The sequence below is a fragment of the Aptenodytes patagonicus genome, chromosome 2 (assembly GCF_965638725.1).
Source record: "Aptenodytes patagonicus chromosome 2, bAptPat1.pri.cur, whole genome shotgun sequence".
In the NCBI taxonomy this organism is placed as follows: Eukaryota; Metazoa; Chordata; class Aves; order Sphenisciformes; family Spheniscidae; genus Aptenodytes; species Aptenodytes patagonicus.
In genome coordinates, this window is record NC_134950.1 from 63442585 (window position 1) to 63470371 (window position 27787).

General features: G+C 36.8%; 1 protein-coding gene across 3 annotated transcripts in view; it reads right to left on the minus strand.

The window, feature by feature from the left end:
- RTTN (rotatin) overlaps positions 1–24317 on the minus strand; it is a 92663-nt gene extending 68346 nt beyond the window's left edge. For 2 of the 3 annotated variants that reach the window (XM_076330062.1, XM_076330064.1), the window contains exons 1-14: positions 24256–24317; positions 23260–23447; positions 22456–22654; positions 20511–20597; positions 19369–19447; positions 17885–17999; positions 17197–17347; positions 16083–16248; positions 13354–13535; positions 9644–9759; positions 5853–6023; positions 4383–4595; positions 3020–3132; positions 1732–1855 (exon numbers count right to left, since the gene is read on the minus strand). In XM_076330062.1, the coding sequence (XP_076186177.1) occupies positions 1732–1855; positions 3020–3132; positions 4383–4595; positions 5853–6023; positions 9644–9759; positions 13354–13535; positions 16083–16248; positions 17197–17347; positions 17885–17999; positions 19369–19447; positions 20511–20597; positions 22456–22654; positions 23260–23447; positions 24256–24286 (1935 nt within the window). In that variant the 5' untranslated portion in view covers positions 24287–24317. Of the gene's footprint in view, positions 1–1731; positions 1856–3019; positions 3133–4382; positions 4596–5852; positions 6024–9643; positions 9760–13353; positions 13536–16082; positions 16249–17196; positions 17348–17884; positions 18000–19368; positions 19448–20510; positions 20610–22455; positions 22655–23259; positions 23448–24255 lie in introns of all 3 variants that reach the window. The other variant, XM_076330061.1, reaches the window with a different exon arrangement.
- Between the last annotated feature and the right edge of the window lie 3470 nt (positions 24318–27787).

Genomic DNA, 27787 nt, shown 5'->3' on the forward strand with positions numbered 1-27787 from the left:
CAAAATAGAAATGTGACTATTATTTTCTAAGCCAATATTACTAAATACCTAAAATGACCTGATGAATACGACATTGCCATTCTTTATATAGAGTACAGCCATACTTCTAGGAAGTTCACACTCTTTATCCCTTGGGCTATCTGTATAAAAAACTTAGGTAGTGACAAAATACCCATATAAAACAAAATCAAAACCACAACAACCATCCCCCCAAACAACAACAACAAATTAAAGTTTTAAAACAATGAGTACATAAAAGGACTTACATGTTCTTAAACACAACCCAAGATTTTATACATAGGAAAAAAGAGCTGTTTTTCTTTCACATTTTTATAAGGTCTAAGCAATTAAAGCATAATCTAGGTAAAAAATACTTATTCTGAAAGTGTCAGTATTTTATTAACATGTTATTGTTTTATTTTTCCTTCAGTAAACATCCTTGCAAAAAGCAGTCAACTCAAAATTATTTTTGCTTGGCTACAAAAAAAAAAAAAAAAGAACAAAAAAACCAAAGGGAAGTGAAAAATCGCTATGAAAGGGAATAGAATATGTCCTTGAGGAATGGGCCCATGTGAACCTCATGAGGTTCAACAAGGCCAAGTGCAAGATCCTGGATCAGGGCAATCCCCAGTATCAATACAGACTGGATGATGAATGGATTAAGAGCAGCCCTGTGGAGGAGGAGTTGCAGATACTGGCTGATGAAAAGCTGGACATGAGCAATGTGCGCTTGCAGCCCAGAAAGCCAATCATATCCTGGGCTGCATCAAAAGAAGTGTGGCCAGCAGGTCGAGGGAGGTGATTCTGCCCCTCTACTCTGCTCTGGGGAGACCCCACCTGGAGTACTGCATCCAGCTCTGGAGCCCTCAGCACAAGAAAGACATGGACCTGTTGGAGCGGGTCCAGAAGAGGACCACAAAAATGATCAGGGGGATGGAAGACCTCTCCTATGAAGAAAGGCTGAGTGAGTTGGGATTGTTCAGCCTAGAGAAGAGAAGGCTTTGGGGAGACCTTATTGCAGCCTATCAGTACTTCAAGGGTGCTTATAAAAAAGATGGGGGGCAAACTTTTTAGCAGGGCCTGTTGCAACAGGACAAGGGGGGATGGCTTTAAACTAAAGGGGAGTAGATTCAGACTAGATATAAGGAAGGAATTGTTTACGCCGAGGGTGGTGAAACACTGGCACAGGTTGCCCAGAGAGGTGGTGGATGCCCCATCCCTGGAACCATTGAAGGTCAGGTTGGACGGGGCTCTGAGCAAGCTGATCTAGCTGAAGATGTCCCTGCCCATGGCAGGGGGGTTGGACTAGATGACGTTTAGAGGTCCCAACCCAAATGAGTGTGTGATCCTATGAACCTCATTTCAGCAGACAAGCAAAACTGAACACCTGAATTCTTTTCAAAAGCAAAATTAAATAGAAATATTTCTGTATAACAGCAGCAAAAACCCAAAGTGACAAGCATTATTAAGAATCCTTTTAAAAAATAAAATGGTCAGTCACTGTTTTTCCCCCTATAGAGATCCTGTCATTCTGAAGTGCAGTACCTGAAGCATAACCTAACCAAGTAGATTTAATACCAAAAATATAACAGCAAGCCCAGGCCTATACAGATTTCACAGCATATAACATGGTAAACAGAATTTGCATTAAAAATGCTTTTAATGAGGAAATCATATAATACGCATTATTTAGCGCAAGACCAAGATCATTAAGTAAGCATTAGTTCTAACCTTAACTACTTCCAAACAGCAGTGATAGGCTTCAGTTTTTATATTCAGCAAAGGATGAGATAATAGACGGAGAAGCACCTTCTGACCCTCAGCCTGGAGCAATGAGCCAGCCTCAGACTTCCAACTAAAAATGAAAAATAATTAATTTAACTATTATTTATTTTACAGTACCCAAAGATGTCTACAAAAATTTTCCTGTTAAATTGCAGGATGATCTCTGAAAAACACTTCCTGAGGAGATATACATCCTGAAAAATGACTTGACACACAAAAGTTCAGAGATCACCATGTATTTGCCAAAATCATAGCATCAATCTTCACATTTGTACATTTATTTATTTTCTTTATACATGTAGGTAATAAAAGACCACAGTTTTTCAAAATTCTCTCATCAAAATTAGAAGCCTGACAAACATTTATGTTCATCTGAAAAAATAAAATTCTATTGAGCTTCAATAGGCTCCTTAGATCATGGTATATGATTATAAAAAAAAAAAAAAAATTATGCTTTCAGTATTTTTTCCTTGTAGAGGTAAAAGTCCATCTCAGTATCACAAAGTGAACTGATGTTAGTTAAAAAATTGAAGTGAATTTCCTGTTGCCTGAAACAGTAATCAAACAATAATTAATTCTAAAAGCATTAGAACACTGAGAAGTGTTTTGACGTTTCATAATTCAAAAATGCTTATTAGAGAGCTCTTAAATGTAGTTTCCTTTGAAAAAATCCCTAACGTCAAATTCTGACCCAGTATAAATTTAAGATTTTGTATTTCTAATTAAGTGTTCAATACAGAACTTTTCAGGCACCACAGGATAACTTAAATTCTCTAGAGACATGGAAAATCTAAAAAGCAATAAAAACATGCTGTTTAATAAATGAGATGCCATATTGTAATATACAGCATCTACAATAAAATAAGTCCTTCAGGATTTCTGAAAGTAAAATAAAAATAAGTTACACAAATACACTTGGAACAAAGGAATTAAAAAAAAGTTTGAAAGACAGGTCAAAGTGTTTTAAGACTGTTTCTTTGTAAATCACATAGTAACTTTATATACAAAATCATAAAAGCTTTACATAGAAAAGAATAAAACATTAGTTTTTTAGCACCTGAAATTCAATTTTCAAGAAATGACACAAATTATTTAGAAGAGACCTTTCAATGGTTAGAAGAAAACAATTGTTCAAATACAGGGAATAAATAGGTTGAGCTTCTAATTGAGAAAGTTTACCCATAAAAAACATTGTATTTTCACAAGTAAGAGTTTTAAATAGTAATGTACTCACATATCTGAGCACATGTGAATGCATTCCTGAAGCAAGGGAAAGTGTTGATGGTAGGGTAGACTACTCAAGGCCTGATCTGCCAATTCTACTAATTCAGAAAGATTCTTGTCCCCCTGAGAAGTAAAATGAAGAGATAGAAACTATCAGAATTAGTAATACTGAAAGTATACAATGTTATGGTATAATCTTGCAGAATTTGTCATCATTTAATATATCTACTAACTAGACTTTGTTTCAGCCTTTCACAGAGAAGTTTATAATTAACCTGGTCAACAAATTCAATAGATTTCAAACAAATAAATTTTAGAACCTACTCCTGGGAGCTGAAAACCCTTCAGCTGCTGAAACCAAATAAACTTCTATTAAACTCAATGGGAATAATATATGTCTAACATTTCACAGCATGAACACTATAACTATTCTAAACACTTTCTAAAATGCCCAAGAATAGACTCATCCTTGAATACTTTATGGTTTTAATAAAATTATTATTTTTTAATTCAATATGCATTTCATGTAAGAAGAGTATAATGAAAGATTTAACTATTAAACTTTTAACAATTCACTATTAATATTAAAGAGCAAGTTTTGGGTTTTTTTTAAATTTAAGTACATATGTCTTCATACTTTTGGTTACCAAATACATTAAACATAAGCCATTTAAATTTGATGGAGTTAACTTCACTGTAAATAGTATTTTATGAGCAAAGTATTGCTTCTATTAAGTTTCATATCTGCCTATATAAAGGATAGATTAATTCAGATTTAAGATAGCACTACATTTATATTGCTGTATTTTATTCATTTATTTTAGTATCAATGGAACAAGTAGTTTGCACAATTACTTGTCCACTTGGATGATGGAGAAGAATATTTTGATACCGTGCTAGAATCTCTTAACTAATAAAGCAAAGTATATTAGTTGTCTTCATAACAAAGTGAAACACACAAATCTCACACAGTCTATAAGTAGTTGTTTATCAGAGCTACAACTGCCACGTAGTTGGGAATTAAAATTTTTTGATCTATTTAAACACTGGACAACATACATACACACACACAGACTATATTTAAATAGAGTATCTGCTTCTTCCTTACTTCTTTGCCCATAAAAGGTCTTGTGCCCACTTCCAAACTCCACATGTTTATTTCTTTGTTTTTACTTAGGATAAATTTTTTTTACAAACATCATGAGGAGTATTAGTGAAAACAAATATAAATTAACTACATCTTGCATGGTACGGAATAGTCATACTTAGGATTTTCTTCAGCTATGCTAGATGATAGTTTTTACCACAGAGAAAGGGAAGTAGAGGAAAGAAATTTGCCTACACGAAACATTTTATATAACAAAATTCCACACCTCCTTGTGAACTTCAGTCATAAAGCTACAAGTGCATTCAATCGAATAGGCAGCTTCTGAAGCTTGTTTATAAATACTGTAGTTCTCAGTACTCATCTGCTCCAGATAGGCTGCAATGGATTCATGAATTCTTGGGTATTCCAAGGAGAAGGACACGTCCATAGAGAGAAGAAATAAAGCGTTCAGCAAACTCTTTTGTAAAACTTTACTTGCCTTTGAAAAAGAAAACAACTGTCAGAATAACAGCCTGAAAATACAGTAAAACCAACAACAGCATTTGCAGTCATTCAACAAGTACAATCACTATTGCTGCTACTTAAAAATTAGAGAAAGACACACATATCAAATGAGTTCTATACGAAGATTTTTTTCAGCCACAGCACTAACCACTACATGTACCACTGGCCAGGGTCAATTTACTGTCTAACCACTAGATGGCAGAGAATACACAGACCAGAATTATTTCTGTATTTAATAAAGAGCTGTCTACAATTCCACGTAGTAATATCACACGCTAAACTGGGATTTCTGTTGTTGTTGTTTTGTTGTTTTTTTTTTTTTACTGCAAGTGTTCACTATTCCTTCAACTAAAATTTTGACCTCAAATACAGTTACTTTTTTCCAACTCCTATCATACACAGAATTGAAATTTTGTATTATGTACATAAGAACATAAAGACAAAAATCATAAAAAGTCATTAGATTAGTACATCTACACTTAGTTGCAGGTACAAGACACTACTTATATTAATAGTAAAAGACATAATATTTGTGACGAAAAGCCTGTAACTGAAAATCAATCTGCTACTCAGACTGAAGAATGTCTAAAAAAGAGCCACACTGCAATAAAAACTGATCCGAAAAAATGTAAACCCATACAGGTTTAAACATCTTCTAACACTTTCCATCCCACAAAAACTTCCAAACATCAGACCCCCCCACCTGAAATAAAGAGAAAAAGAAAACAAAACCACAACTCAAGAGCTACAACAGAACTTTTAAAGAGCATTGGAAGCAAAGAATAATTAAAATCACTATGATGTATGAAACATAATTGCTTACTATGTTCCATCAGATTAAGAGTGATGATTTTAAATATTATGTAGTTCTAGTCTTACTTAGTCTTACTTGCACGCATACTATAAACAAGCAGAGGGCAGTATAGCTTTGCAAACCATGCATCATATCAGAAAAAACACTATAGGAGGAAAAAGAACATTGAATTTCAAAAACTAATTAAAAAACTGTATTAAAAATATTTTTGAAGATTTGAAGTCTGCAGAAGATTCTGCAGAATGCACTGGTAACTGTAGAACAGACAGAGTTGCCTTCTGTGATCAGCCAATGTAAATCAGATTAATTTCTCTCTCCAGTGATTTTCCCAGTATTAATCACTGAGGAAGGTATCACTTTTTGCCCTCTTAAAATGCAAAACCGAAGGACAATCACTTAAAATTAGTGACAGTATACCTTTTCTACAGGGAGAAGTATTTGCAGCAATCTAACAGTGAAGAGTGAAATGCTAATAAATGCCATTCTGTGATGCACCAACATCACCTCGGGCTGCTCTGCACTTATATTGGTTTTGTGATATAATATAGTTTCTCCAAGCAGACCCAAGACCAGAAGCAATTTGTCTTTCTGAAAACAAAATCAGAAATACAATCATTAGAAATAATTGAAACACTACTGCATCTTTACAGTGTTTATACAGCACCCATAGCATCATTAACACAATTATACCAAATAATTTAAAAATGCAGAAAAGGTACAAAATACACAGCATTTTGTTTGTCATCTGAACAGAACTGCACATTAGTTTAGACCTCACTCTACCTTCACTTGCAGTTCTGAATACTTTGGTCAGTAATACCTACTACTGGTGACTCTCCCGCCTCCCCTGCTTCCCCCCCCCCTCCCCGCCCCCCTTAATTCCTGCTCACTACACTTTTGAAGTTCTGGAATTTTAACTGTTTTGAAATTCACCTTTAATATGGTGTCCTGGTTTCAGCAGGGATAGAGTTAATTTCCTTCCTAGTAGCTGGTACAGTGCTGTCTTTTGGATTTAGGATGAGAACAATGCTGATAACACACCGATGTTTTAGTTGTTGCTAGGTAGTGCTTACACTAGCCAAGGACTTTTCAGCTCCCCATGCTCTACCGACTGAGAAGGCTGGAGGTGCACAAGAAGCTGGGAGGGGGCACAGCCAGGACAGCTGACCCCAACTGGCCAAAGGGACATCCCATACCATGTGACGTCATGCTCAGTACATAAACTGGGGAAAGCTGGCCGGGGGGGCCGCTGCTCGGGGCCTGGCTGGGCATCGGTCAGCGGGTGGTGAGCAATTGCACTGTGCATCACTTGCTTTGTGTATCATTATTATTACATTATTATTATTATTGCTATTATTTTTTTATTTCAATTATTAAACTGTTTTTATCTCAACCCACGGGTTTTTTCACTTTTACTCTTCCAATTCTCTCCCCCATCCCACCGGGGCAGGGGTGGTGGAGGAGTGAGTGAGCAGCTGTGTGGTACTCAGTTGCTGACTGAGGTTAAACCACAACATATGGAAATGTTAGGAGCTGGTTTGAACCTGCTAATAAAGCTTTACCTTAAAATTAAAAAAAAAAAAAAAAAAAAAAATTAAAAATTTTAAAAACCCAACCCACAACCCAAACTTTGAGAACGTCAAATGTTTTTTTATGGCTATTCATTCTCAAAAGAAACAGCAACACATTTCTCAGATTATGTAAAATCTTACTTGAGAATCACTATCATTTGGATAAATCCAGTTCACTGACACTGGAGAAAACAAAATTAGTTTCTAGAATTTTGGTCACCTCAAAAAGCCAGGTTTGTACTTAAGGACACTAGAACAAAGGTAGAATTAATTTCAGTTGCCAGTTTTGGAATGCCAAATAACAATTAAGAAGGCAATAGCACATATGAGATTTAGCTTATTAATTTCAGAAATTGATAATTAAGCAATTAAGCACTATTTATCTGACTCAACATAGTTGAAACTGAAGAAAATGACAAGCAATTGACTAAATCGAATCAGTCTTTTAAAGTCATTATCAACACACGTTATTACACAGTAAGATGAAAAGGATTCATTTTCATCTTCAGGAGTTAAAAAGTAAGTTTCTCTCTGCCCTGCTACAGTTTGCAGAAGCAGGAAGAGCCTCTGCTTCAAGACCATGAAGTCTCAAATCAACAGTAGAGTCAAAAAGTTTATTCCTCCCTGAGACAGGGATGACTGTCTCAAAGCTAGTGATCCAAAAAACGCTGAGGGGCTAATGGCAATCTGCAGTATCTAACTTTTTGATGTGGCAAACTCAAAACTGCACCTAAGTACACGTGACTAAACTGGAAAACAGTAAAAACTTTACTTGGGAGGAAGGAAGCATAAAAACATGGGTAAAATACTTAAGTTTGTAACTATGTATTTTTGAATGGATTTCCAAAATACGTATTTTTCACAAAGATATTCCAGTGCAGAGTTTTAAAATTGGATAAACAAAGAAACACAAAGCAGTAAGGTTATGCAAGAAATGCTTTCAAGCTTCCTAGAAAGGAGACACATGACCTCCTTCCCTTGGAGCTAATACAAAACACAAAGAGGAAGCATGTTTTCTAAGCACTGAAGCCTAGCAACTCTAAAAACAGTCTACTTCTGATAAAAGACATTTTATTTGATATAGTACTAAATAATATAAAGGTAAGTTTAACGGTTGTTTCTTAAAATTGTCCATTCAGTTATTTTTATTTGCTCAAACAGTAAGAAAGATGAAGAGCTGTTTTTTATCTCCTGCCTTGCAATTGCTTTATCAAAATTAACTTTATTGAATTGCACTGCACAGTCCAGCTCTGCATCACAAATTGATGCAGATTCCTAACTTTCAATGGGAGGTGAATTATACGTCTGAAAAGTGTTTTACTAATAAATCTCAAAGTGCTACCAATGGAATAAAGTTATATCAGCAAAGCTTTTTTTTTTTCCTTTCTTTTTTAAAAATCAATATAATTGTATACAATTACCCAGCTTATTTGCAGAGTTTTGCTTGTTAGTAGTCTACTAACAACAATCAGTATGATGTACGTGTGATGATGCTCACATTTTCTACTGTAGTTTGACAGATTTATATGCAATGGAATATACTGTCTTAGGTCATACAACAACTAGACAAAAGATCATATTAAGCTTCTTAGATTAAATGTTCTGCAAGCAATCTTCAGTACTGATTTGATGTTGATCAATTGTAATAGATTTTGACAGGTCAGTACACTAAATTCAAAGCAAAAAGTTCTCATTCACTGCTAGGTCCTATAAATAATATAAATATTACCATTTGTAAAATAGAGAATAGGGAAGCCTACAGTAATATTTTGATTAATAATTATTGCAATACCATTGTTTCATATTCAGTGGTATTTTCATGAATTCTAACTTAAGTCATGCATTTAAGACTACACTTAACTCAAGTTTTTAGATAAGTTTCAGTCTGCAACTCTGGTATGTCTGTTACGTGCATAAGCCATGCTGGTTTATGTTTCAGCTTTCAGTTGTCTTCAAAAAAGCAAGTCACCCATTGTTATTTCATCTGTTATTCACTAATTTGATATTTCATGTATATAACAACTCTCAACCATGCTTAGGTATGTATTTCCAGCAATTTAAATTGTTTGGTCAACAGCACCTTAACACTTTGAATCTCTCCTGGGCCAAAAAGCCTTGTCCTTTCTTTCCCAGCTAAGCAACAGTTAAGGATAGCTGAAATCTGTGCAGGGATCTATAGGTCCTGTGTAGGAAATGGATACCATGTATCTTACAATTCCAGTCTTGGATCTAAACAGTTATCTCCCTAATTTTAAACAGATAGTTTATAAGGAGTAGACAAAGTGAAATTTGTCATTTACATCAAATTGGTCTCCAACATTTGTAGTCAGTACTTTTCCCTCAAATCCCCTTCCCTACATGTGTTTCTCTCAATGGCTGCTTAACAGCCTTCCACTACAAGACAGAATTCATTACATATTTTCTTGAGGTGAAACTTCAAGTATTATCTGGTAAAAGAACTTACATTTATTTTAAAACAGAATGTGCCAGTGATAGAACTAGTAATAAACTATTTAAGATTTTCAAAAGGGTAACTCAGCAGAAGATTAGATATGTATATGAATCACTGCAGAAAATGTCAGAGGCTTATAAAAGCAGACTGCTAAATACAGCTGATCAAAGCCTAAAGAATCTTACCAATTCCAATGCAAAAAGGCTATCATCTTCCCAAACATTTTCAGACATAGCATCACCAATAAGGAACATGACTTCAACAAGCAATTCAAGAACTTCCATCGTTACCCTCCTACTTCCTGGGAATACAAATGAGAGGATGAATTCAAATAGAGACAAAATATTATATTATTATACTCAGAAAACACCATTTTGAACAAGGGATTACTCCAAATCTCAAATTCTGATATTTTAATTTTCCTATATACTTCTACTAAACTAATGCTAACTGCCCTCAACCACCAACAGCTCTGAATCACGGAAGACAACAACTAGTCAAAATCACAATAGAAGAGATTAAAGCAATCATATAGTTGAAGAAAGACTGCATTTCCTTAAATCCTATAGTACTACATAAACTTTATTACAGCTGTAAATCCGATTACTGGACTTCTTTGACAGTTCAGAATGAAGTCACTTATTTCCCCCACCCAGGCAGCTAGGTTACAGATCTTCCATATGTATTACCTATTCCCGTTAATCTGCATTTTTGGTACAGCAGGAGTGGCTTTCTTCCCAGATTATTTCATTTGAGAACTTCTTTTGAAAGGCAAGGAGATGAATACCCACTCTATCCACTTGTACTTTTCTCCATAACAATTTTCCCCCCTTGTTTTTAGGCTAATATTTATTCATTTTCATTGCTCCTTCTGACTCAGTATCTCTTAATAACAAGGCTAATCTGGTCTGTCTATTAGTGACTTTTATACTTTGTGCATTTTATGCTTGAACACGGGGCCACAAAGAAACTTGGCCCGAGCTTAAACATTTACGCCCTACATTTACCACAAATACAAACCTCCCCCTAATGTCCCCAGATAATGAGACAATAGAGGAGAAGCAGTCAAAGGCTAGAAGGTTTCATGAATTACAAGGCACAATATCTGAAGCCAGACCAAATATTTTCAACCTCATACAACAGAGGATGCCAAAACTGTCTGGCATCCTAGGGAACCATACAGTGACAGCTTCCCCCAAATACTCGATTTAGTGCAACTGTTGGCTTAGTTACTTGTTGATGGTATGTTTCTATTTAAAACCATGGATGAATTTCACACACCACCACTGAATTTCTGATTTATTTTTTAACTACCATAAAAATTTTGCATCCTTCAAAACCTTTTTTTTAAAAAAAAAAGCAAGCTCTACTCCTTGTTATGATTGAACATTAATTTCTTTGTCACTTTTTCTATCTTTTGTAGATTTTATACATTGTAGAAGCCTTGTTGATATACTTAAGGAAAAAAAAAAAAAATATTTGTGTGTGTGTGTGACTATATACGTAGTGATACTGACCACAGCTCATGCAATTTGCAGCTTAAGTGATCTGCTCTGAGGGAACGTATGGCAGAGAATGGCACAGGGCCTTTTTGAAAGCTTGCTTTTTCCTATCTCACAGAAGTGCTGTTTTCCATTTATTTTAGGCAAAACGTTGCCAATTTGAAGAGTGCATGGCAGAAAATGCCAAAAAGCACTTTTTGTCTCTTCCCAATTATTTTGCAAGTTCTTAATGAAATCTCTGTGCTTAAAACATTTGAAAGGTGACTTAATATTTCTCCATTATAATGCAAGTATTAAATAATGGTAGTTTTGAGTTATAGTTTCAGAAATATTTTTAAGTTAATAACTAAACATAACATCTGCAACAACACTTGGCTGTAGCTGTCATGATATACAGACATGCAAGTTCATTCCACCATACTCTTACATGAATATATCAGCAAAATACTCATTTCCCAACACCTGTGGCAATTAGTATGTGCTAAGAGTTCTTTATTACTAAATGCACAGTAAAACAGGTATAATCTATGACTGTAAAACAAATCTTTTGCTGTTCAGATTTAAATAATTGTGTTTAAGACATGCAGTATTAACACTGAACTTCAGACAAGTATGGTAGCTTAAAACAGATCACAAAAAAAAAAAAACAAACCAACAACAACCACCCAAAACAAAACCAAAAAACCCACAACCCACACCACTATTGATTTCTGAAATGACTTTACTCCAGACAGGTCAGAACAAAGGAAGAAAAATTCCAGTGAGCATCTCCACAAGGAACAGAATTTGAGCTTAAATGAAATTTACATTATATTGTAAAATACAAGCAAGCAAATTTTACATTAAGCTTACTGTTTTTCCTTTACCCAGTAATTTAAAGTTTTAGAAGAAAATCTACACTATACCATATCTACCATATAAGGTGATAATAATGTTAGTAAAAGCGCCTGTTGATTTTACTGAAGAAAACAATTCAGAAAACATAACCATATAAGAAACAGTGTGTTACTGTGTGTCACTGTCTCACAGTAGTACAGTGTGCCTTCAGATCACAGGATTTCAGATCAATGGAACAGGATAAAAATATTAGTTTGCTTACAATCTGTGTCTCACTAAAGCAGAGTGGAAGAAAGAAGAAATATGATCTAGTAGAGTTTAAAAAGTGTGAATATACTGACAGCAAGAGAAACAAAGACAGATCAACTTCATCTGAAAATGAAACTATTTTAGTTCTATGATAAGATGCAAAGAAAGAATCTTGAAAGATGGAAAAATTCACTGTATTTTAACTCTGCAGATTTGAAGTGACGTGCACCAGAAATGGAAAAGATAGGAAATACATTTTCTGCAGTTTTACATTATAAATGAGATGCCAGAAGTCATGAATATGCTTGTGAAGAATTAATATTTAAATATCACTATTCTGAAAGGGGAAAACAAAACTTTTATTCATTTTAGTTTGGTTTATTACCAAAAAAATGAGGATTTAATAACTTTCTTGTGGACAAGCAGATTAATGCTGATGTTACTATGAAATACACAAGTAAATTAGTATTTTGTCAGAACAGAAAGTCATAAAAAGTTATAAACAATCATGAAAACAACAGTAAATGGAAGTTTCATACATATTTCATATAGTTTTTGTAAGTTAAAGCCTCTACCCAACTCAGGAAATGTTGACAGGTATATTAAAAAAACCAACTTTTAGTATTCTAGTCATAGATAGATATACACTTCCAGCTCCTATATTTGAAAACCTTACCATGTTTACCAATACCTGTTTTGAATGACATTGTTTTACAACTAAATACTATTTTAGACAACCTAAGAGCAAAAAGACTGTCCTTCAAAAAGGCTTTGCAATTTAGAACTTTTGTAAGTTAAAATAAAAATCATTAGTTGCAATTAGACTATCATCACTTATGTTTCTTAAAATATAATTAGAATTTGTTACTGCATTCATAAGAATAAAAACAAACCTCTTCCCAGAATTTTTGTTTATTATTTCTTGAACAGGAGGAAAACTCTATGCTCAAAGAGGTCAGAACACGTTTTGTTAAGCGTGGTTATTTTTTCATCTTCTTGAATGACATTTTATTCAGCCACACCATTTTTCCACCACACACCCATTTCTTCTTACCACTACTTCCCACCATCAGTAAAAAGCACTTGAAACTTCCGCTGCAATTCTGGAAATCAACCAGAAGAGCCAAGCTTTATGACCTGAACAAAGTCCCTAGAAAAGAACTGTTATAACTAGCTACAGTATATCAGTAATCATCTGTACCCCATTTATTTGAGGTACTCACCTCATAATACCCAACTTCTTAAGAGGTTTATACTAAAGATAGGAAGGATACATAAGTGAAACACTTAATTCAAAACTTTCTCACCTGTTCTTAGTAGAGGTATTGCATTTTCCAAGATGGAAACACAGAACTGAGGAAGGCTAAGCTGCTTCATCTGTAATTCCAAAGTGTCCTCATTTTCAATATCTGGTAGGTCAATATGTCCTACATCAAGTGGGGAATGCAGAGAGATTCTGGAGTTTGCATTTGCTTGGGTACTGTTTCCACTTAAAACAACAAACAAAATAAACAAAAAAAAGAGGCATAGTTAACTCTTGCAAAGAGAAAACCTGTATATGTGTAGATGTTAAAAATAGCATCAAGTATTTTAACGTACTCCTTCCTTAATACATATCCTTCCTTCTACCCCAGTCTTTCTCTGCTATCCACCAGTGTTGCAGGAAGAGGGGGATTTTGTTTGGTTTTTTTTTTTAAATGTCAGAATTGGTAGCATCACAAGTGAATGCCTACTGTTTTGGCAGTCATCTTCAAATGCACTTAGAAATGTGTACTGGAAGAAATATACATGCAATGAATACGATACTGCAAGAGAAAAATCAGTTGATTTGAAACATTACTTTTGATGAACAAAGTCTATCAGTTGCTTGAAGCAAGGCCACTTACTAAATCAAATTTCAGCCTGAACTGTACCTGCTACATTAAAACCATTCTATGCGGCTAGCCACAAGAATCCTTAGAAGGAAAATTAAGTAAGTGTGCCCTACGTTTAAGCCTGTAGGACTTCTTTGTCCATTGTACAACAGAAAATATTCCCTTGTCCAAGAAAGCCTTAAGTGCAACCAAGTATATATTACAAAATATACATATAGCTTTTATATATATAATTATTTAAAATTATGAGCTCTATATATAGTTCATAATTTTATTATTTTCCAGCTGCTTTCAAAAAGAATCTAATTCTATTGGCAGCGTTATAATTAATACAACTCAGGACAAATGTTTTTTAATGTTTTTTCTTATCCCAAACAACATTTAGCAATCCTGGATTGCTTTAAAAACCTGTATGACTTTTATAGTTGCTTTTTGTTTGGTTGCTTTTTTATTATTAAACAAGCTGAAGAAACTGAACTGTGGCATGACTGTGTTACATTATATTGTCTTAATTATATTACTAATATTATATTACTAAATGTAAAAAATGTCTAAAGAATAGCAATTAAGAATTTAAAAGCCAACAGATTTTAAGAGGTCAATAGAAGAGATAAGCAAAATATAAGAGTTCACCAATACATAGTGGTTCTGATTGCACTTACCAGAGGCTAAGGAAGGAGAGGTATCAATCATAAAAACAATTCAGAAGAGGAAAGGTTAAGTTTCCAGGCAGAATTTGAAACAGACAAACAGATAGATTGAAGAGTCTCAAGATTTAAGAACAAGGAAAAAGAAGAGTTACATATAGAATGGCAATAAACAAATAATTTATATTACAATTATGTTGAAAAAGACAAGATTCACTAAAAGCAGCTCTTCCATATCAAAATCAGCAACATCAGAGCAACACTATAGTCATTTCCCTCTATCATATTTTCTATTCAACATCATGGGGTTTTTTATGCTGCCTCTGGACTAAATTATATCTTTGTAAGAAATGGGATTCATGGGCAGTGAGCAGCGCTACTGCAGCACACAGGATGCAAGAAGATAAAAGCGTACCATCATGAACAGCTCATAATATGGCCTTATACGTTTAATAAATTACCACTCCCTGGTTTGTAGATGTCTCATCACAGCCTTAACTGGTGCTTACTCTTATGTAGATTTCCTTACTACACTGATAGCCAGGCCATCCCTATCTCTTGCACAATATACACCAGCTACTATTAAACTGTTAACTGTTCAACTGGGGAAAACGGTCAGGTCCTAGAATGCATAGTCTGGAGTTCATTTACAGTGCCATATTAGTTACATAATAAAAAATAAATATATTAGACTTAAGATGAGTAAAAATAACCTTTTAATATAATGACTCTCAAGATGCATTTACAATTAACTATGTGAGCTATTCTCAGCTGTAATATCACAGTCTATTTGAATACCTAGGAGTTGCTCAATCACTAAGCCAATATACCATAGAGACTCAAAAGAGCTACCACAAGCACACAATAAGGATTCACAAGAACTTACAAATTCCCACATACTAAAAAATATTAGTTCTTGAACAGCAGCTTTAAGTCTGTTGTGTCAAGATGAGTAACAAAACCACAAACAAACAACCTCAACATTTTGAGGGTATGCAGACAATTCATAATTTCATATTGGAGTTGAATTTTTAGATTATATACAACTGAAATTTGTTGTCAGATTTAACAACAAAGTTTAAAGACTTTAATGGAAATCTTTATACAGCATAGCATTTTTGACAATACTGTACGCTGCTACCTATGGGATGGCCATTCAACTTATAAGAACTTACGGGGTCATCTGCTGAAGAAAAAGAAAAATCCCTGACTTTACAGCAATAGTCTGAATAAATGCTTTTCTGCGCCTTACAAATACATGCATAAGCAATAACAATTGATACTAAGAGATTTTGTTAAAAATGTTGGTTGGGTACAAAATGTGGCAGGTAAAACTGATCTTATGTATTCTGAACACCACTTAAAGAACTAACTGTTTAATTCATAAACATGGTTTGAATTTTCACAGGTTAACAAAACTCTCACATCATCCCACAGACTGACAAGGAGCTGATCATATAATCCTATATTAATAATTTTTTAATTGAAGTGTAAAGTTCTTCTTATTTTATTCACCTGGAAGATGCTGCATCCCAATCTTGACCATCTCCTCTAGGACGCTGAACTGTCCGTCCAATCACAGATGGCCGAGGGCTACTACTTCCAGGTGATGGATTCTGAGAACGAGGAGGACCTCTTGCTTCTAGACAGTAAGATATAGATGAATTCTGGGAAGCTGTGCCTTTATGTAACACAAATCATATATTTTCCATTAGCGGAATCCATTATTCTGAAAGATACTACATAGTAAAGTAATGGTAAAAGTAACTAAGGTAGGATATGGAAAACACCAAGTAAATACTGACGAGCTAGGACAACCTATCACTGGCAAGTAGCAGAGTTTGGGAACTCAATTCCAAGGCAAAACCACTAAAAATTACAGCTGAATCATAAAACTTGAATTTTAAAAATACATAGTCTCTGACTAAGGCTATTGGATTTGTTGATGTTATAACTGAATCAGCAAAGAAACAGCCAACATGATTTATTGAGTTTAAGACACCGAATATAGTGACAATCTTATGAAGAGAACCAGACTACCAATTTATAGAAACAAAGTTGATTAAATTCAGCTGACAAAATGGAAATAGGAACATCATTATAACTAATATATACTATTAAATCTACGAAATTTAAGCATTAAGAACATTGTGAAATAGCCTTAATGACTGTAATATCCAAAACAATGATTAAACTATTTTCAGCCATCAGAATAAAAAAAGAAAATTAACGTGGCTCATGAAATTAGTAACTAAATTGTTAAGCACTAATAGCTTGAAATTTTTTTCTGAAACTCTGCCCACTTTTATTTTACAGATTTCATTTAGTTTTAGTTTAAAATCCCTCTCCTGCTGACGTACAAACAGTTGGATACTGGGAAAAGTTGATAAATGGAGAAACACAGGAAACTGTACAAATGAATAAATATTTTAAAATAATGCAACTACTCCAAAAATATTTACTAACATGAATAGTACTGGATACCATCATTTAGCAAAACAGTTTCACAAGATTCCATTTGCTAAAAAGTTGTGGGTTGGCTTTTTTTTTTTTTTTTTTTTAAATCATTTTAGACAATCTTACCTGTAGTAAACACACAACAGTATTTCAAATAATTAAAAATACCCACCTTGCTCAGTGGAAGAAAAACTTGGATCTCTGTGAAAGTTAAGTCTGCTTCTCAAGAAAATGCACAACTGTTGCAGGCACGACACAGCCTGCAAAGCTAACCGATGTCTTCCATCTCCTCCAAAAGCCAGGTTTAGCAGAGACAAAAGGCTCTGCAAATACAAAACCATTAACACTGGTAGCTGAACATTAATGCATCTTCATGAACAACCATGCCAGAAAGAGTCTTGCACTAAATATAGTTCACAAATGTTTCTAAGCGTTGAAAAATCACAGCAAAGAATAAATAGGCTTAACTACTGTTTTATTACTGAATGCAAGACTATCAGTCCTATGGAAAAAGAGGAGTTCCACATTATATTTCCAATAAAGTCACTACTTTCATTATGGGAGCCCATTAGACAGTGTGCATATGACAATGACACAATTTTATCTTATCCAGAAGGAACACAGTATTACTTCACAACACACTTCATTACTGATCAGCGATATATGTCATTACAACCAAATAACTTTCTAAACACATTATATAGCTAATGTCCCCTTTTCTATGCATCTAGAGTTTGCACAAAGGAACTTTTGTTTAGCTATTTTGTTTAGAAAGAAGTTATATCATTTACATCAATTCTTACTTGGCACAACTTATACCATAGCACAATAAAAACCTTAAACTTCATCTGAATTCTTGCCTGTACAATCTTCGGCCTTTGAAGGAAGATCTCAGCAGGAAAATCTTGCATAATCACATCCTGAAGAAGCTCACATGTACTCCAAATTAAACTTTGGTTGTTACTTCTCAAAGAGCTAAAAATGCAGTTCATGTTTAAATATGTATTAAGACCAAAAAAAAAAAAAACAACCAGTAATCATTAACTTGAATAAGTCTTTACAAGAAAGTTATAAACACAACACTGAAGAATCTAAAGAAAAAAAATGCTATAATTCTATTGTCATACCATTTTTAAACTTGAATTATTCCTTAGCTATGCTAATTCTGTATACAATAAAGAACAAACTCAATTCCAGCTGTTATGAAACCACATGTAAAATTAAGTTCCCAGAAAAGAAATAACTTTATTGATTCTGAATTTGAAACTAAGATAACAAAGACTGGAAATTCCCTGTGAAGCTAGTGGTTATCTCAGTGGTATACTGCAAGTAATCTAACGCTTACGAATAAGAAAGTCTTTTTCATTATCAAGGTTCATGTACAACTTAAAAGCACTTGAATTAGATATGTGGGAAGTTACATAAAGGAAGAAATTTATTAGCTATTCTCTAACTTGGATATTATTAAATAATAAGAACCTTTTGGATATTCTACTTCACTTTTTTCTATTTTTATTGTTTCAGAAACCACTGTTTCTGAAACCACTGTAAAAAAGTCAAACATGTCCAGTTTTAAGGATCTATGTTCTTTTTCTAGACTCAGGCATAAAGGAAATTAAATATTAAAGAGGTTTTCCAGCTTCAGAGATCTTTTGAAAGGAAAAGAAAACAAAAACCTATTACAAGAAAGCTTACAGTTAGAGTAGACTTGTTAAATGGTCCAGTCCATGATACTGCATTGCTGGCTATGCTAGAAATTATCACAGCTCTGTGTCAACTCATAAGGAATCCCAACTACAGAACTTTTCCTTGGGCCACTTCAAACACTGTTTTTCTAAATGAAAGTTAAAAACCAAAAAAAAAAAATCACTGCAGAAAGGTGATCTGAATGACTCAATGCCTCGATAAGGCATTGTACCTAAACTTATTGGCCTAAACCTAGTTAAGGTACTACTGAAGGTATGGATTTCTCTGCCAAGTGGCCGTAGGAGTAAAGTAAATAATGATTTTATTCCAGCTTGTTATAAAATTAACTGAATGAAATCTTTGATCTATTTGACAAATTTAGAAGACAGACTGAAGTGTCATGAACAAAAATAAAATGTACTCTGAACTAAACACAAAGAATGGAGAGCAACATTAACAGAAAACCTGTCCTATTACAACTCATTGTCTATCGGCTCTGCCCAACTTCAGCGCAGCTTTTATGACCATTTATCAAAAATTAACTTACTAGGTTATTTACAGGAACAGTCTAATGATGCAGAAGGACAGAAATTTAGAACCACTCTTACCCAAGAAAAATAAAAACTACAAGCAAACTGTAATGTTTCTATTACTGTACCTTTCATTAGATGAAAGAACATGTCTATCTGTTGAAGTCAGAGTTAGCCAAGGAAATGTGGAAAATTTCAAGCATTTCACTGAAAAAAAGAGAACGGATATTTTGGAGTATATTTTATAGAAGCATTACACTGTATATTTCCATGAAAGTAAAAAACTTATGAACCGTACACTATCTGAAATAGAAATACCTTTTACTAAACATAGACTCACACAAACTCAAGTGCTTCTAATGAGAGTTTTCAGCAATACCAAAAAAATACTAAGGTCATCTCAAACCAAAATGAAATACGTTCATTGAAGTAAGTTTTAGCAAATCGAAAACACAGCATTAGTGGAAGAGTACTCGATCCCCCACATCATGCTTTCAATCAAGTTATAATTTTGTTCTGTTACAAATATTCTTTAGCAGTCTTTCTAGACTACAAACACAGCCCATATTTCGGAAAGTCTTTGCCTGTACTAATATAATTATCGTGCAATTCTAAAGATAGCTGATAAGCCACTAAAAAAAGTAATCAGGTGATTTACATACAGCAACTCCAAAGTCATATTTTAAAATCTAGTTCTCAGCACCATATTGTATGTTAAATATGACACTGTCATGTGAACTGTTACTATTATATTGGTACAGGTAAAGACTTTCCAAAATAATATTGGTCTGTGTTTGTCAGTGAAACATTTCATATCATTTTACTGAAAATAAATAAAAGCATAACACTGGTTTTCATTTAGATACAAGGTAAAGATTTCTAAAGCACCTAATCTAGTTTTCTGAAAAGCAGAAAGGTACTTCAGACTTTAAGTACTGTTGAAATAAAAAGGTACTTAAACAGCCACTTTTGACTACGGAACACAGATCTTCTGAAAAGCATTAGCAATTGAAATGATTTTTTAAATTACAGCATATTTTAACACACTTTACATATTCCAAATAGTTATAGTAACTATTTACTAGAAAAGAGAAAGATCTATTAAGATGAATGTCATTTTCATAAGCATTATAATTGTAGTTTCTGTAATACTAGATTTCACAGAATAGCAACAGGAAAAAGAATAGCTAATAACAGTATTCGTAATGGAATTCAATCTATATTACAATTCTAAGCACTTTCTGTAGTTAACATATTCTTATCTTGTAACTACACATACCAACTGTTCTTTTGGGAGGTATTTCTGACTGCGGCAGATGACTTTTACCTTGACAAAAATATCCAGTGAATAATTCCTCTTGAGGTAGAACTAAAACAAATAAAGGGTAAGCTTAAAAAATGTACACTAAAAAAAAACCCACAACCAAAAGCAAAACTCAATTTATCTTCATGCTTTTCCTGAACTGCCTCCCTTTTGCCCTTGAGTTTTAATCTATTAAGGAAACTGATTTAAAATAGTCTCAGATGATCAGGAAAGAGGACTAAAAAGAGTGTGTCAATGTCTGTTTTTTACAATCATATTTTGCAACTGTAAAGTTTTCTTTCCATTTTCTTACACTACCTCACATACCATACAAACAATAGTAAAAACAATTACACAAAACGTATTGCCTGATGGAGAACTGGCAGCCAAAAAATGTTTTCCTCTGATCTACCTATGCAGTAATAAAATTAATGTTTTAAATGAACTATTTAAAACCTTTTTCTACCAAAACTGCTGTCTTTTCAGGTCAGGTGGAAAGTTGTCCCCCCTGCATATAATATGTATATTATTAAACACATGCAATTAATACACAAACTGTATAACAAAATATACACAAGGTATGTAACATTAAAAGCAACCTCTCCAGAACACAATATTTGGTTCAAAGGATCAAACTAGGTAATGCCCAGATTATTAGTTTACAGTTTTGCCCAGTAACTGAAGTTGAAATAGAAAGAAAAAATACAACACTCCTGTTACTAAGCATTAAGATTATTCAATCCACACATGTATACAATTGACAGCGTAAGTAGGAATTATGTACAATACTTCAGTTGGGTAGTTTCAAAAAGGTATAGTTTAAGAATGCATATGTAAAAGATTATTATATTATCCCCCATACAGCAGCAATCTTAGGTAAAAATCTAGCTAAACCCTTATGTGGGCACAGGGAGGGGGAAAAAAATAAATAAAATAATTAAAAAAAAAAAAAATCAATCAATCAATCAACAGCCACCACATACTTCTAGTAAACTAAAACTCCAAGCATTAGACAGGCTGCAGAAACCACAGGAAAATTACTTTCATCTCCAAGGTTGCACAGTATGAGTGACAGAGCTGCGGCCATTACTACGCCACGCAGTGTAACAGCAGTGTCTTTCCCACAAGAACCAGGAGGATGCAGTAAGGACCTCCACAGAGGATGCAGTAAGGACCTCCACGGTACATAATTTTCTCCTCTATACTTTGTGCTAAAATTTTTAAGGTAGAAGAGAACCACATGGGTTTATTTCTTGACTACATCCAAGAGGCACTGTAAATCATTGTAACAGATAGATAATAAGCTAGATAACAGCAGCAAGTAATAGCACTTCACACATAATATGAAATTTTAAACAAAGTTTACATATTTTACTATGACAAATACCCAAAACTAAGCAGATAGTGCCATTCCTGTAATGGAACTCTCTGCACAAGAACAGTCCTGTTGTTTGTAATCTGACCTTCTCTGTCCATTTCTTCAGTATGTAATATCTGTTTGCTATAATGTAAAAAGGGCAGGACACAGGACATGAACTTCCAAAGACTGCTTTATGGCAGCAAGTGTAGCAACTTTGAACAAATCTGTAATTAAGCCAGTATGCTTTGCTACTTTTCTTTGCATAGTAGACTTTAACTCTGAGAGCAATTCAAATCTTCAAGAAACAAAAAAAGGAAGCAGTAAGTGATCATAGTAGAATGATTTTTAAAACTCCATTAGTGTTGTATGCACTACCTGATTCAGCTAAGATCACACTTTCTCTGGCAGAATCTGCTTACCATACACTTCACTGATCTCTCAGGAATAATTCGCCTACTATGCCTGAAAACCTCAACTTTTCATGGTCTGGAAGCTTCTCATTTTTTAATTCTTTTCATTTTAAGTAAATCACACTTCAAATATGTAATTTACCTGGTTGATCTACTGAAGGCTGAGACGGAGTTTGATAACATACTGATAACGAACTAGAAGGAAGTCCAGAAGGAAGGAAGAACAGTCCATCCACAATCCCATCAATTATAGCCTGCAAGTTTGGATCCACATTGGGGCGAAGCTGAGAGAAGAATTCCACTGCACCAATTCCAATCATTTTCTGGGCAGCAGGTGGATGCTACATTAGGACAAATAACTGAAAGTTAGCCTGAAGAGTCTCAAGGTCTCTTGACCTTGAGGGAGGGGGAGGAAAGGAAAGAATAGTAATCAAAACTTAAGCTAGATTTTGCCTTTGTTTAGACCATCCATCAGTTTCAAGGATGGGATTTTTTTTTTTTCTTCTGCATAGCTGCTGTTTAGTGACCAAAACGTAAGAATGTATTATGAGATGTCTAAAGTTTCTGCAATGTTTTCTCAACTTTTTTGAAATAAGTTGCACCATTGTTCAAATCTTCACTTTTCAGGGACAGTGCAAGTGCTTAGCTGTAAATCATATCCCAAAGAAGAAGTTATACACTAAATGAGAAACTGAAGCAGCAGAGGAACTAAAGCAGAAACCCAGAAAAGAATTATTTTTTTTTCTGCTATCCCTATGACCAACTGCAAGTCACTCAAATTGTTTTCATTTCTGTCCACACACACGGCTTTATTATTCACATCTCATTGAAACACTCTAAAACCTCATTACATGGAGCTACAAAACCAAATAATACCCAGTATTATTTAGCTTTAGCATTCTGAAGACACATAGTTTATATATAAATAAATGTTAGTATGTCATACCTTGATCAAATTGTTCACAAAATTTAGTACTTCCTCTTTCATTGGTACAACTGGAAAATTGAACCACTCCAGAAGATTAAGGAAAAGCACTTTTTCATGGACCAGATCGGCATACGAAGTCAAGTTATGATCTAATTTAAACAGAATAGTCTTCAGAGATCGTTCTCTTATCTCTGCCAGTTCGTGACCTGTCCAAAAGAAAGGGATTAGAAAAAAAAACATAAAAACACCTGACATAACTTAATTCTTATTTGGACAACCAGAATGCTGTCAAAGAACTGTGAAAAAAGCTAGCTTTTATGCTGTCAGTATTATGCTTACCAGGAAGACAAATATTGCACTTGCCAACAGTAAGCTAACCAAGTACGTTTGCATGGTGTAAAAGTGTGAAATATTAAAAAACACACTGATATAATCTGATGCCAAATGTAAAACGTGAGGATGCCCTTTTTCTTGAAGCACACAACTAAATTCTGAAAACCTCTACCACAACATATTGCGGATACCGAAAGCTGCCTCAGCCTCGCAAATCGGACAAAAATCTACCCAAGCCCATTGAGTCGAAAGGCACCGTATCTGAAGGGGAAAGCCTTGGGCATTTCCTAGGGAGGTATCACCGTGTGCCACTGTCCCCTCCACGTCTGCAGCGGGGACTCGAGCGGAAAAGCAGAAGGCGGAAAACTGGCGAGGGAGCCGGGGCGGCCGGGTGGCAGCGGGGGCCGGGCAGGGGCAGCCGCGCCCCGCCAGTGCCGAAGAAGGAAGGAGACCCCGCTTTCTCCCTCCCTCCCTCCCTCCCTCCCTCCCCGGCCAGCAGCCGGACTCCCACACGCAACCGACGGGTCCGTTTCGCAGGTGAAAGCCCCGCAGCGCTGTACGCGGGCGGGGGGCAGGCCCCTCGCCGCCCCACTGCACACAGCCCCGCGGAGGGGTCGGGAGAGCCGCGGCGCCCCTCGACAGCCGGGCCCGGTGCCCCGGGAGGGAGAGGGGAGCCGTTACCCAGCTTCCTGACGAGCGATGACAACTCCATCGCGCCCTTCTCCCCGCCGGCATTCAACCGCCGCGCCGGTTCCGCCGCCAGCCCGCCCCGCCTGGCCAACGGCGGCCGCGGTGCACCTTGGGAAACGTAGTCCGCTTCCCTTCCCCCTTTGGCCGGCCCCTTCCCGACCGCCCTTTGCCGCGCGCGAAGCACGCTGGGAGCTTTCGTCCCCCGGCGGAATCCCCGGGCCGCCGGCGGGCGCACGAGCAACTACAACTCCCACGCAGCCCCGCGCCGAGACCTCTCGCCCCGCCACGGCAGCCGACGGGCGGGGGCGGGGCGGGGCGGGGCGGCTTTGCCGTGAGCGGCGGCCGGCGGGGCGGATTCGGAGGGACTTCGCCCGGGGCGGGAGCCCCCGGCCCGGGGTGACAGGGATAAGGCGGCCGGCGCCGGCACGGATGCTGTGGTCGTCCTCTTGCCAGGGAATTGTGGACTGCAGCCGTTTCCCGGTGCGGGCACCGAGGGGGCCCAGGGCCTGGCGCCGCCCGGGGGTCCTCTCCTCAGCGGTGGCGCGCCCTGCCTTCCCCAAGGGAGAGCGCACCGCTTGGGAAGCCGTGCCGCCGGGAAGGATTTTGTGGGATCCTGGTGTGGAGAAGCGCTGTCGGGGTTAGTCAGGTGTTCTTGGCAGAAATAGATCCTCCGTATCTTTTTTTTTTTTTTTTTTTTTCCTCAGGCTTCTGCAAACGATTCCGGGGCGGGGAGCTTAATGAACCCAATGAGTAACTCAGAAGTCGTTGTAAAATTGCAAAAATTTAGAGCAATGCTTTTCAGATAGAAAAGGCGCGGTTACAAATGGCTTTGCGATTCAGTAACTGCACCCGAGAGAATTAAAAAAATTCAGTGGAAATAGACACGTGGTTTCATCCTTCAAAATAATAGGAGAAGCTTCGGGTGGATACATGCAATTACTGGCGTGCTTTTTCCAGCTTGATGTTAATTACCCATGCCCTAAGAGCACAAGCCCTTTCCGTCGGTATTCTGTGTAATGCAGAAACCCAACCGTACAATTTAAAAATCTGTGTTTTCCCAGCCGTACGGCTCAGAATGCTGTACCCGGGTAATGCAGTGGTGGTCCTGAGGATTAGTCTACCAAAACCAAACGGGCTACCCGTCTAGCAGCATTCAGAATAGTAAGCATTTCAACAGCAATTGCTGTTCTCTGCCTGGAAGGGAGCTGCCACTTCGGTGTTCTGCTTGTAGCTTGAATATGAGCTCTGCACGTACCTGTAGGACGATGGCTTTTCATATCTTAAGTTCTGCCATCATTCTTCGATGCATATTTGCACTATCGACTTCTGCAAAGATCAGATTTTTTTTGTTGTCCGAGTCCGAACATTAAATTAAAAAGGAAAGGGTGTGTTTCTTCATCCTTTAGTATCCACATGGCCCCGATTTGGAAGCCAGAGAATGATTTATGTTTATCGTAATAACTGCGTATTTGCTAATGTTTCTCTGATGTATCTGACAGCACTATGGAAATAGCTCTTGCTGACTCGTGTAAAGCAAATGGATGAGAGGGTGAAGTAGGAGGTGAATCATGACGGGTTTTGGGTTTTCTTCTTTACGTAACCTAGACTCCAGAATTACGTTGCTTTGTTTATAATGCAAGGCAATTTCACAAAGCAGAGTTTCTTAAAAGTGTAGTAAAGATGCATAGGATATCATAGGTTGTCTGACCAGAGGACTGATCTTATTTTTGGAAAGTTGTGCTTACCATTGTAATTGGAAGAAATTAATAGATGATAGGTGGGCAAGTGGTGGACATTGTTGTGTGTATATACTCATGAAGTTTTTGCATGCCACTGGAGGTGCATGAAGGAAGACGGCCTTGTAATAGCCACAGTTTCCTTTTTGTGTCATGTATTGCATAAGAAAGTACATTTTATCAGCACCAACAAAAATGTGAAAAGTGCAGTACAGTATACGCGAATGATCTCCAAAGGGATGTATGTCAGTGCCCTCTCAGTTTATGTCCAATTGTTTTTCCATCCTGGTCTCCATCACTGTGCTGTTCTTTCACAGTAAATTCACATTAATGACCTCCATTCTTCAAGAAGACAATCTTAAAGGTGCAGGAGCAGGCCGTCCCCATGTGCCGAAAGACAAGCTGGCGGGGAAGAAGACCAGCCTGGCTGAACAGAGAGATTTGGCTGGAACTCAGGAAAAAGAAGGAGAGTTTATGACCTTTAGAAGAAGGGGCAGGCAACTCAGGAGGACTACAAGGATGTTGTGAGGTTATTCAGGGAGAAAATTAGAAGGGCCAAAGCCCAACTAGAACTTAATCTGGCTACTGCCGTAAAAGACAATAAAAAATGTTTCTCTAAATACATTAGCAACAAATGGAGGGCTAAGGATAATCTCCATCCTTTATTGGATGTAGGGGGAAACATAGTGACAAAGGATAAGGAAAAGGCTGGGGTACTTAATGCCTTCTTTGCCTCAGTCTTTAATAGTAAGACCAGTTGTCCTCCGGGTACCCAGCGCCCTGAGCTGGAAGGCAGGGACGGGGAGCGGAATGAAACCCCCATAAACCAAGGCAAAATGGTTAGTGACCTGCTACACCACTTAGACATACACAGTTCTGTGGGGCCAGATGGGATCCACCCAAGGGTCCTGAGGGAGCAGGCAGAAGTGCTCACCAAGACACTTTCAATCCTTTCTCAGCAGTCCTGGCTAACCAGGGAGGTCCCAGTTGCCTGGAGGTTAGCAAATGTGACAGCCATCTACAAGAAGGGCCAGGAGGAGGATCCGGGGAACTACAGGCCTGTCAGCCTGACCTCGGTGCCAGGGAAGGTTATAGAGCAGATCATCTTGAGTGCCATCATGCAGCACGTACAGGACAACCAGGTGATCAGGCCCAGTCAGCATGGGTTTATGAAAGGCATGTCCTGCTTGACCAACCTGATCTCCTTCTATGACAAGGTGACCCGCTTAGCGGATGAGGGAAAGGCTGTGGATGTGGTCTACCTGGACTTTAGTAAAGCCTTTGACACTGTTTCCCACAGCATCCTCCTGGAGAAGCTGGCGGCTCATGGCTTGGACAGGTGTACTCTTCACTGGGTAAAAAAACTGGCTGGATGGCTGGGCCCAAAGAGTTGTGGTGAATGGAGTTAAATCCAGTTGGCAGCCAGTCATAGGTGATGTTCCCCAGAGCTCAGTTTTGGGGCCAGTTCTGTTTAATATCTATCAATGATCTGGATGAGGGGATCGAGTGCACCCTCAGTAAGTTTGTAGATGACACCAAGTTGGGCAGGAGTGTTGATGTGCTTGAGGGTAGGAAGGCTCTGCAGAGGGACCTGGACAGGCTGGATCGATGGGCCCAGGCCAGTTGTATGAGGTTCAACAAGGCCAAGTGCTGGGTCCTGCACTTTGGCCACAACAACCCCATGCAGCGCTACAGGCTTGGGGAAGGGTGGCTGGAAAGCTGCCTGTCAGAAAAGGACCTGGGGGTGCTGGTTGACAGCCAGCTGAACATGAGCCAGCAGTGTGCCC